Source organism: Pteropus alecto, unplaced genomic scaffold, assembly GCF_000325575.1.
Source record: "Pteropus alecto unplaced genomic scaffold, ASM32557v1 scaffold222, whole genome shotgun sequence".
NCBI classification, from domain to species: Eukaryota; Metazoa; Chordata; class Mammalia; order Chiroptera; family Pteropodidae; genus Pteropus; species Pteropus alecto.
In genome coordinates, this window is record NW_006433716.1 from 2659632 (window position 1) to 2670838 (window position 11207).

Below are 11207 nucleotides of genomic sequence, written 5' to 3' on the forward strand. Positions count from 1 at the left end.
GAGAGAGGGAGAGACTGAGAGACTGAGACTTGAAAGGAGGGCAGGGGGCTTCTCTCTCCTCGAGGACAGACAGAATGATACATACTGTCATTAACAGTTTTGACCCACCCAGACCCCACCCTTCGGTTGCATCCATCACACAGTCATTACAAAGAGGCAGCGCTGTCACACTGCTTGCCCTGCTCCTGGAGCTCTCGGGCTGGCTTAATGAGGTGCACCCAGCCGGGGCTATTGTGCAGCGCGAATGAGGGAGGAACGAGACGGCAACGATCCTAGCAGCTGCTCGCAGCAGCCCCGCAGCAGCAGCCGCCAAGCCCAGACCTCAAGTGGATGGATGCCTCTGGAAGTGTTTTCCTGAACGAACCCATCAGGCAGTGGAAGACTGTGGCAGGGCTAGTGAACTTAGATGGGGCATTCCTCTCCCGCAGTTGAGCTGGCTGGAGGCAAGTGCAGTCACTCGGGTAATCGCGGGGGTGCTGGGGGCCGGCGGGGGTGGGGTGGGGTGATGGTGTTGGTGATTTTAAGCCAGTCCTCAGTCAAAGGCGGCTTGGATCAATTTCCCCTCCAACCACTCAACTCTCCCCTTTACCTTTTGTTTTGTTAGCTCGGCTTTTTTTCCACCCCACCCCCTCCCTGGTATGGTCTGAACGGTTGCGTCTTGCTCCGCCGGGGTTTGTGCATTTTAATGTAATTCTGATTGGTGAATGTTCTCTCCTTTTTGTTGTGATTACTAGAGATACTTTAGTCCAGCCTTCCCAGTTCTGCGCCCTGCACAAGCAGTTTTGAAAAATTAAGTGCAAAAAGCATGACAAAGCAATATGAGGTTGCCGTGGTAAGTGAACTTTTAAACAAAAATTACCATTTCTTCTCGTATGGTCGTCTGTGGGTGGTTTGAGGGGGAATCATCACACACAAAGGGCTGGGGGCTGGGAGGAGGGGGCGGTGAAACAAACAAAAAGCAGTAGTTCTAATTTTGTTTTTGTCTTTACTATGGTCAGTAGACGTGTTCTGTATTTATCTGGTTGATACTCTTGGGATGGTAATAGGCTTGATGCATTTAAAGTGGGTGAGTTGGCAGTCTGCAGGGTCGAGGTGTAGGGGAAGGAGGCAAAGGAACTAGGTTATTGTCTGTTTTCAAAAGCACCGTGCTCTGACTTCCTGAACTCAGCACAGTAGCTGGGTCATTCTTGATCAAAATCCTAAGGAGAAAAGAACAATAGGGTCACCCTAACCCACTACAGCTGTCTCTGTGCCCTCACCTGCACTGTTAGACCTCTTTTCCTCCTCACACTTCCTCAGGTAGCTACATTAGAAGCTATTCTTAGACAAATTTTAAACTCTATATGATGATCAAATAATACATTTGGAAGGTCGTGGTCTTAAAAGATTTGAGGCTGGATAAAGGAATTGCTTACTACTCCTCTTTCCACTTCTCCCCCACTCCCCATTTTTACACTAAAGTTACAGAATTATTTAAGGATACTTTCTCAACTTCTCTCCTAATTCGTTTTGTTTTTAAATGTGAGGTCTATTCCAGAGAAGGATTTCTGAGCTTTGCCTCTTATTTACTTTCTGAGAATAGGTATCCAACTTAGCAGTTGTGATAAAGTTAACAATTCCAACATTAGTAAAAGGCTCAACTTTTCCTTTGGAAAATTCCAAATTGTTTGGCCACCTCTGCACTTAAAAAAAAAAAAAAGTAACAGTAACAGTGCTCAGTAGTCTTGATTTTTTCTGTTTGTGAATCTAGTTGCCTTTTAACTTGTCAAGGGCTGTTGCCATGGAGATGACTAGGCTGCCCTAGATTGGAATGGACCTGTACATTCTCTGATAGGCAAGGCCATCTAAGTTTTCTCACTTGAAAAGTGGGATGGAAACAAAAAAGCCTCCCTGAAAGGAATCGTTTCTATATTTTGTTGATATCATTCTTAACTTTGATTTATATGTGTGCAGCTATAATTGCATGTGCTTACATTTCTCAAGATCTATTCTGAAATAGTTTGTAAATTATTATGAATTTCCTCTGAATGTAAGAATCACAGAAAATAACTTTTTAAACTGATTATATATCAATAAAGATTAAAATATTGTATTGAACATATACTTTATTTTAACAACTGACATTTTTTTGTCTATTCTATATGAAGTTACTGTAATTTACCAGTAACCATCACAGGAAAGTGTCACCTTATGCACTTGGCTTCCAAAGTCATCACTATTGCTTTTAGTCTTGCTATTTGCAATCACCATCCTTAAAACAGTTTTCAGTTTGAGACCTTAAACACCAAATAGCTAACTAAACTACTAATCTGTTGGTACAAGAGGAATCAATTCAGTATAACTTTGAAAAAGAATCTAAGAAGAATTTAGTTTAGAATATAGTATTTTATGTATTTTTAGTAGTAACAATTTCAATTGGGAAATTTGGTTTTCTTACATACTGATATGATATACTTAAGTAGTGACCTTACAATGTCATCTAACAATGTTTTTAACTATATGTTTTGGATCATACTATTTAACATAACTATTTAATTTAAAATATATGGCCTGTATATATAAAAATTACATTACTTAGATACTTTAATTGAGTATAACCTTCATTTATTTCTAATTAGTATCAAACTTAATGTGTATCTTATATCATATACACATTCTGAAAATACCCTTTAGAGTTATCATTCTCATAATCTCAAACAAGCCCTCAACTTTATGGTAGCTTTTCACCTACAGATTGAAAATACTATTTTGGTTGAAGATGGTCATAATAATTATTTAAAATAAGTTGGATAGTTGAAAGTTGTCTTCTAAATGATGATTAATAATAGTGCATATGTTCAATTTCCTGTAATAGTATTTAGATAAATGCTGTATATTCCTGGTGCTTTTTCTCAATGGCACCTCAATTCTGTGGCAATTTTATGTTTGCTAAAAATTCTCAATATGGAAATTTTTTTATATCAGAATATAATGTTAAAATAATCAATTTCATTCTTCGGTGTTCTAATTATATATTATTCACACATTAGAAATACAATGGACATATTCTGATATTTTCCCTAAACTTTGGTCCATTAGAATAAATTTTAAAAATAACAGAAAGCTTATAAAGTCTATAAGAACAAAATTCTAAGTGTTTTCAACTAAGCAATACTCTCATAGAAATATTCATTGCTTCCCAAAATATTGACTCACTTTAAGTGAATAGTTATCATAAATAAAGGAGAAAAATGGATATGATATAGGGAGTGGTAGTGGGTGGTTGTCAGAATTATCTAATGCTACCTAGATGGTTTTACCCCTTTTACCAAGACATGGAATTTGCCTGCAAGCAAAAAAGTAAAAAAAAGAATAGTTGAAATGATGCTATGATTTTAAAAATTCAAAAATAACCTTCATTTATTTCTAATTAGTATCAAACTTAATGTGTATCTAATATCAAATACACACTCTAAAACTCTTAGCTAAGAAGTTAACTTTAATAGTTAACATTCATTGTCTACCTGCCATGGTCCAGTCATGAATCCAGTCATATACATAAGTGCTTTACATATATTATCTCAGTTAACCTTTAAAATACTCTAGGTGGTAAGTTTTAGGATGCTTAGAAACTAAATAGTTAAGGTTAGATGGCTCAAATTATGAAGTGAGGATTTGAATCAAAATCTATCTGACTCTAAACTTGGGTCTAAAATCAAACAAAATGAGTATCAAGTAATTGAAAATATGAGATAATTTACTAAATTTAAAGAGATCCTCCACATAAAACCTACATAATCTTCACAAATTCCAAAGATAAGAATGATTACCTCTTGATACTTGCCTCAATAAAACATTTTTAAAAATTTACCGAAATATTCTTAACTGTATCCCAAATTGGGTTTGGATACATTAAGTTGATTTGGCTCGTTGTTTCTCTTTTGGGGCATTAATTATGAAAAATTATTGCATTCTCCATCCTGTCACAAAAAGAAATAAAAAGAGAGGAAGATTAATTATAATGACAAAAGTATTTTCAAATAAGTACCAACAATACTATTTGATAAAAGGAAAACCTAATTGCAAACCCAGTTTTCTTTAAAAAGAAATCAAATAAGTACAGTGATTTTTTTTTCATTTTACCAACCTAAATGGGTCGATAAGTAGGATTTAAGTTTTTATTTTAAAGACTTTAAAAATTCAATTACAATAACATTTGCTCAAGTAATGAAGTGTTATCTGATTCTATAGGTAGCAAATCATTTGATGATTTTTTCCATATATTTATTCTCTAAGTTAGAATTTACCTTGATATACTTATACTCAACTTCTACCCTAATTATTCAGTGATTAGGGGTCCTCCATTTTTAAAACTGCCCTCATCTAGTGAATTAAAGAGACGTAAAGATAGAAAGTGATATAGAAAATAAAGTTTCAAATGGAGCTCCATTATATGATTCCTTTTTAAATATTAAAGATGATAGGCTCTCAAATAATGGAAAAAACATTTTTCCCTTTAAAAAGCTGTAATATTGCTCTTTTTTATTTATAAAATCTTTAAACCTGAGAGATTGGAACATAGATATTGCATCTGCTCAGATTTGTTTACTTGTTAACTTGGATCTTCAAAAATGGAGATGTTAAGATTTCTTCGAGATATTCCATTCAAGTCCCCTTAAATACCAATGAAAAAATGTTTAAAGACATCATTTTCATTCAACAGAAAACAGCTCAATTTTTCACTTTCAACTAAGAAGAAATGAAAGCACTCAGAATAACTCTATCTGCTATCTGCACTTCATGCAATAAATGGGCTCCGGAGCCGTTTTGTGTAAATCTTTTTTTAAAAAAATGGGTTACCTTTTTTTTTAAAATGCAGAGAGCTCACACATTAAAAGAACATTTGAATTAACGCTCCTGGTAAGAACTTTTAAAAAATTGATTCATCCCTTTTGTAAGGTTCAGATTTTTATAAAGTGAAAACATCCAGCTCTATCATGTTTAAACCCCATTACTATGAGATTGTCAATAGCTTTGTTAAAAGTTTGATAATTTTGGACTTTTAAGAACCATATTATAAAGGGGAGAATTGTGAGGCTTGAGTATTTCAACCCCACAATATTTTAGTATTTACATATAAAACTCAGCTTTCCTTCACTTTGACCTTGCATACCATGCCTTGGAAGACTCTTTGATTTTTATACCCAAAACCTAATTCTAGTTATTTGCTATATTTTAAATAAAATTCAGGCTCAGTTTTTATCATAGTTAATAAAATATTTATATAATTTTTTATTTCATGCTGGCTTTGGAAATTTATATTATTATGTACTAAAATCCTAGGACGGTATCTAGACAAATTTCTCTCCCTTTAAATTCTTTGAAGCATACAAGTCTATATACAAATAATAAATATATGTATATATAAATATACAAAAAGTTATGGTTATATTAATATGAAGCAAAAAAGAAAAGTTATTTAAAGCAGTTTTTCTGTTTTAAACTTATGGGATAATTAATGCCAAAAAACAGAATTTTATCTAATGATACGAATATTAACTATATTTATTATTAATTAAAAATCTAAGAGTATTTTAGAATAGGTCTCTGGAGTCTCTTTTCTTCTACCTCTCCACTGTTGCTTCCCATAACTTCAAAAAAAGTGATAATATCACTTGAAAATTAGGAGGAATATGTAGACCGTTTAGATTAGGGAAGGACGCCAAGATTGTTCCTGCATACATCATGTTATACACCTCAATTATCCCTTAAATTCTTTTAAACATGAAATCATTACATTTGTGTTCCAAGTAAAAGTTACACATTGTGGATTTTCAAAGCCTCTTGGCACGTGATGGGTTTACAGGAAACAGCAGAATAATACAAGCTACCACCACACCTGACAGACATTGACAAAGGCTGAGAAGGCAGTGTTAATGGTTTTAATTAAAACACATATGGCTAATGAAACTTGAGGTCATTACCATTAAGAACTGAGAACTTAGCTTTTTGAGTGTTTCCAGTAAAAATAATTAACCACATAATAAATATTTAAGAAAATCTAAAAAATTACCACTATCTTTTGTTAAAGATACTGAGAGTGACAAATGCCATAGAAATCTACATTTTTGAATTTCTAATTCCTCGGTACTTAATATCACCATTAAATTTGATATTATGAGAGAGATGATATTTAATGTATGTTTGAGTCTTATCATAGAAACCATAACATTTTGATGTGTTTAGAATACGAATTAATGATATACTCTACTTAACAAACATTACATGCTTACCGGCTCTAGACACAATGCTAGAGCCTGGAAATACACCCCTGGAAAGTTGGCTTTTCTGTCAAGCAATGCATGGGCTATAGGAGACAGACATGCCAACAAATGGTTCTAACAAAGTGAGATAATTGCTATCAGAGGTATGTACAAAGTGCTTTTAGAAACACAGAGGAAGCTATCACCAATATATCTGTAGTTGGCTTTAATGCTGGTGTTCAGAAAGTGCTTCTCAGTGAAGGTGAAGTTTTGCATATTGGCTTTTTTTTTTTTTTTTTCATTTTAACAGAATGTAATAGTGGACCTTCAAATAATATAAAGAAAGATGAAGTATATGTTTTTCTAGTTTTTACATATTGATATGTACTTATGATGAAGGAGAGCAAGTTTTCTGTGTAGAACGATGATTTTTTCAAGATTCATTAGTGTAATTTCTCAGATATACTGCCTTTGACAAATGTGCACAGCCAGGAAAGCCTTTAATAGTATTGATTATGTTAGTGTTTTGTTGCTAGTAGCATAATGGATAAAGCAAAGGCTCCAGTTTTATTCTATGCTCTACCAAAAAAAAAAAAAAAAAGTATCTTGCAAACTGAAAGGCATACAAAAGCAAAAGTAATTAAATAACATAAATGGTAAGGGAGATTGCTTGTGATCTGGGCTTGAATTAGAGTTGGAGGTGTAAGAAGGAGTTTATTTGAGAGGAAATGATATGAAAATATTTTAAAATAGAAAAAGAATTCTGCTTCATAACAATAGGGTGTCAACTTAAGCAATTTCACTTTCCTTTGTATTGCTTTCACATTTGCAATGGAGGAGGAAAGTACTATTAATCTGAAATTTGACTTATTTATGATTAAGTTTCATCATTGATCAGACTAAAACCATCCTATTTTCTTTTTTAAATTCCCCAATGCATGAAAAATCTTCACTTCAGAGTGATTAGTACTTCATGCAACTATCATTATACATTTTGCTCTCTGATATCTTGACAATACATTTTAGCCCGTTTCCACGGGGATTCTCTCCTGACAACAGTTTTTTCTTTCCTTGTGTTCATTTTTAGGAAAATCCTCTCAACATTGTTATATGTATTATTTTATGGGAAGGAAGCATGTAAAATATTCTCGAACTCATTTTACTTGTGAGTTTGAATAGCATTCAGATTAGAATGATTTCCCCAGAATTTTATAGGCTTGCCCAATCCAGCTGTATATTTTATATGCTAATGTAAATTCTATTTTTGTTCCCCTTGGGGGTTTAAGTGATTATAATTGTTGCTCTTCAAAAGCCAAACAGATGATGATTGCTGCTTCAGGAGTATACCAAAAGAAACTGGCTTTCATTAAACCTGCTCATCCACTTCATAATTATCTCCATTTTATCTAGCTAAGAAGCAGGAAAAAATGGCAAGTACAGTTCATTGAAGCCAGTTCAGTTATTTAAACATCACTTTATTGAACTAGCAGGAGGTGTTAAAGTAGGGGGAATGTTTTCATTCTAACACTGATATGTAGCCAGTGGCCCAACTGAAGAGTTAGTTGAGCATCAAATGCCAGAGGCCACAGGGAATGAGAGAGATATTTTAAGCCATTCTAAGACAAGTCCTCTAGTGGATAAAATAAATAGTACTGCAATGGCAGCCATTCTGAAATTTTCTTTTTGCTTATTTTTCTTCCCGTAAATTTCCCTCTCATTTAGGGTACATTTCTGAATCTTCCTGTTAAAGATTCGAAATTGTACCCTAAATGAAAGAGAAATTTCTTATGTAGTATAAAAAGGGGTGGGGGATATTGATAAATTATAAAAGGATACCAAATCCTGACACTGACTGCCATCAAAAGTCCTTCAACGAATCCTTCTGATCACATGAGCCTTGTGATCTGACCATGGGTTAACAAAGCAGACTAAGAAAGCAGATTCTTATGGAGGTTAGTTTTTCCTCAACTGAGAGAAGATCTCTTCCATTCATGTGACACAGGAGCTCTGAGCTATCTGTTCCCTTGTCCTACCGTGGGGGCGGACGTGATGCCACAGTGAGGGTTCTTGAACTCTCACCCAGGAAGATAGAATTGTGCCAGAGTCAACAGCTGTTCAAGCTTCCAGCTGTGAGAAAGCAATTCTCTGCTGGTTAAGTGAAAAATCCTGAAAGAGCTCTCTCTTCTAAAATTTCAAAGAGACACGTTTTAGAAAACAATTGTCTAAGACTAGACTTCCATGACATTACATTCAAAAACAAAGAAAATAGAAGGTTTCACTTTTTCTACAGATTTCATTTTTCATGTTCCTTGATAGTCCAGCAAGTTTCAGGCAATTTCATTTTTTCAGGTTTTAACAGAGTTGTTATCTTACAACTTGATTTTGAAACTTTTGGGGAATCATATTGAAAAAGGAAAACAAGTATTTACTTAATAAGAAAAAGGAAATGTGTTCCTGAAAAACTTTTGGATAGTTTACTGGAAAGTTGTGTACATTAAAAAATAATTCCTTTCCTCTCAATTCCTATGCCACAAACATAAAAATTTTTATTTCGTTTTCATATATGTAATTTTATTATGGCTTCACAAGAATTTTTTGAAATAAGAAAAGCAAATACTCCCACTTCATTTTACATATAGAAACATAAAGGTTCACGGTTTTAAAAATACAATCTGGGCATACCAATTTCTTGATTAACATCTCCTTGATCTACCAACAGCTTGATGATATATGATGTTGAACTCTATCTAGATTGTAGAGTCATTTCTAAACCCTGAAGAATAGCATGTCCCCAGAAAATAAGTATTTTCCCAATAAGCTCTTAAGGTAATCTATACAATTTTCATTCTTAGCTCTAGGGGAATGCATATCAAGGGCCTCCTCTCTAAAAACCCAATCTAGCTGTGTAGTAGTAACCTAATGTATCATAATTTGATAAGACTGACCTACTCGAAGTTAAGCCCAGTCATGTGACAGCCAGACTTCTATGATGGGGGGATATTAAGGAGAGTAGTGGTTTTATTAATTTTTAAAAGCCGTTCCCATGGAAAATGCCCTCATTTTTGTTAAATAATCATGATGAGTAACTTATAGGGTGATCATGTAAGCCAAACTATGTATTTTTCTGATAGCTGCTTTTCTTAACTGTGGCACTCCTTGATCTGTCACTGAAGAGACTGCTTACTTATCTTGAAATAGGACAGTTAGAAATGAACCAACTCAATGAGAAAATATTAACTCTGAAAAAAAATTGATCTGGTAGTTGGCTTATCTGCCTATGTTTATTAAATAGAAGTAAAAGCCACAAGATACAATAAAAGCTAAAATATATCCATGCCAATGGAATGACTCTGTAATTTCCCAGAACTATCTCATATATCTGTTCTTTTATTATAATAACAGGAAATTGGAAAATCACGCTTACTCTGTGACCTCATAGATAGATGAATATAAATAAAATATTTGAAAAGTCTCCCTGTTAAATTTCTTTTAGCATAGCACAAAGTACAAATTTGGCAATTATTCCAATTAATCTGCTCAACGGAAAGCTGAACCAAAATAGTCCAAGCCAGAGTTGAAGTCCTTGTCAACTGAGCAACTGAAAAACCTGTACTGTATTTTTTGCTTTAAATCAGTGGTTTGGAATCACCTATGGAAGTTTTTATAAACACGTACGCTTAGACCTTACCTTAGAATAACTGAATAATCTTCCAGGGCAGAGACCAGGGATCTGTACCTTAAAAAAAAAAAACCCACAGGTAGGTTGAGGCATCGATGCACAGCTGGCTGCATGTGTGAGAACCACTAGGCTTTCATCTCACCAGTTCTATCATTCACTGAAAATTCACTCTGCCAGACACTCTCTTAAGCACTTGACAAGTATTTTTTCACTTAATTGCTCACAACATTCCAAAAGGTAGTTATTATTTTTATACTTCTTTTACAATGAGAAAGCTGAGGCTTGAGGAGGTCTGGCAACATGCCTAAAATCATATACCAAGGACATGGGAGAGGCAGAACCAGAATCCAGATCTGCTTGAAAACTTTGAACTGCTACAACTTTGAACTTGAAAAGGCCTTTTTAATATACGGATTGAAAATGTATGGCTGTATTTTATACTTTAATTTCTAACCTAGAAGCTTCCGTTTTGCTACCTTGATTACCCTAAGATTAGCCAGAGCATGCAGGGATTATTTCATTTTATGGCCTTAAAAGAAAGCCACTTTATTCATATGAAAGTAGGCATGGTCTAATAGGTAAAAGATACTTTAAAATTATAGGTAAAATGTTTTGCTTTCTTGTATAAAGGTCACAGATGACTTTCTACTTTAGTTCTTAATTCAGAAACTCAGGAGCTGCCATAAACTACCTTTTAATTTCATGGCTAAAAAATATTCATAAATGAGACAATGTTAGAAGAGCATCATCATTGTTCCAGGTCAGTATCTTATTAAAAAATATTTATAATTATATAAAATCATTGCTAATAAATTAAGTTTCCAGGGTGGAATATGTAATTTTAGGAGTTGTTCTTTCCGATTTAGGGCTGACACCATTATTTAGAATAGTGATGACTCATGTTTAGGTCCAAAATCTGTTTTTCATTGGTTTATACATTTTTCCTCTTGAATTGCACCAAAAATGGTTTTTTAATTGGCTTTAACTCATGCCCAATAAATTGGACGAAAATTGATTGCCGCAGTCATGTTTGGTTTAAAATTATTCAAGACTGCACCATGAGTCAAATGAGTGCATAAGCGAGGGCAGTGGCACTTTATGTCCTTTGTTTATGACAAATAACTTTTTTTCAAAATGGCTATAACTCATATCTAAAAGTTAATATATGTTCACAGCTTATAAAGCTTGAAAGATAACAGCCACATTAAAACACGTTAAAAAATAAATTTGTCTTATTTTCTTAGTACCTTCTTTTCCAGTTCTAACAGTACTAGAAGTTTAATCAT

At 33.8% G+C, this 11207-nt stretch overlaps 1 protein-coding gene across 4 annotated transcripts in view; it reads left to right on the plus strand.

Moving 5' to 3' along the window:
• Window positions 1–99: 99 nt before the first annotated feature.
• ELAVL2 (ELAV like RNA binding protein 2) overlaps window positions 100–11207 on the plus strand; it is a 151731-nt gene continuing 140623 nt past the window's right edge. For all 4 annotated transcript variants that reach the window (XM_025044289.1, XM_025044294.1, XM_025044296.1 and 1 more), the window contains exons 1-2: window positions 100–443; window positions 735–832. Coding sequence is in view for 1 of the 4 variants with exons in the window: in XM_025044300.1 (XP_024900068.1) it covers window positions 806–832 (27 nt within the window). In the remaining 3 variants the exon portion in view is untranslated. The remainder of the gene's footprint in view (window positions 444–734; window positions 833–11207) is intronic.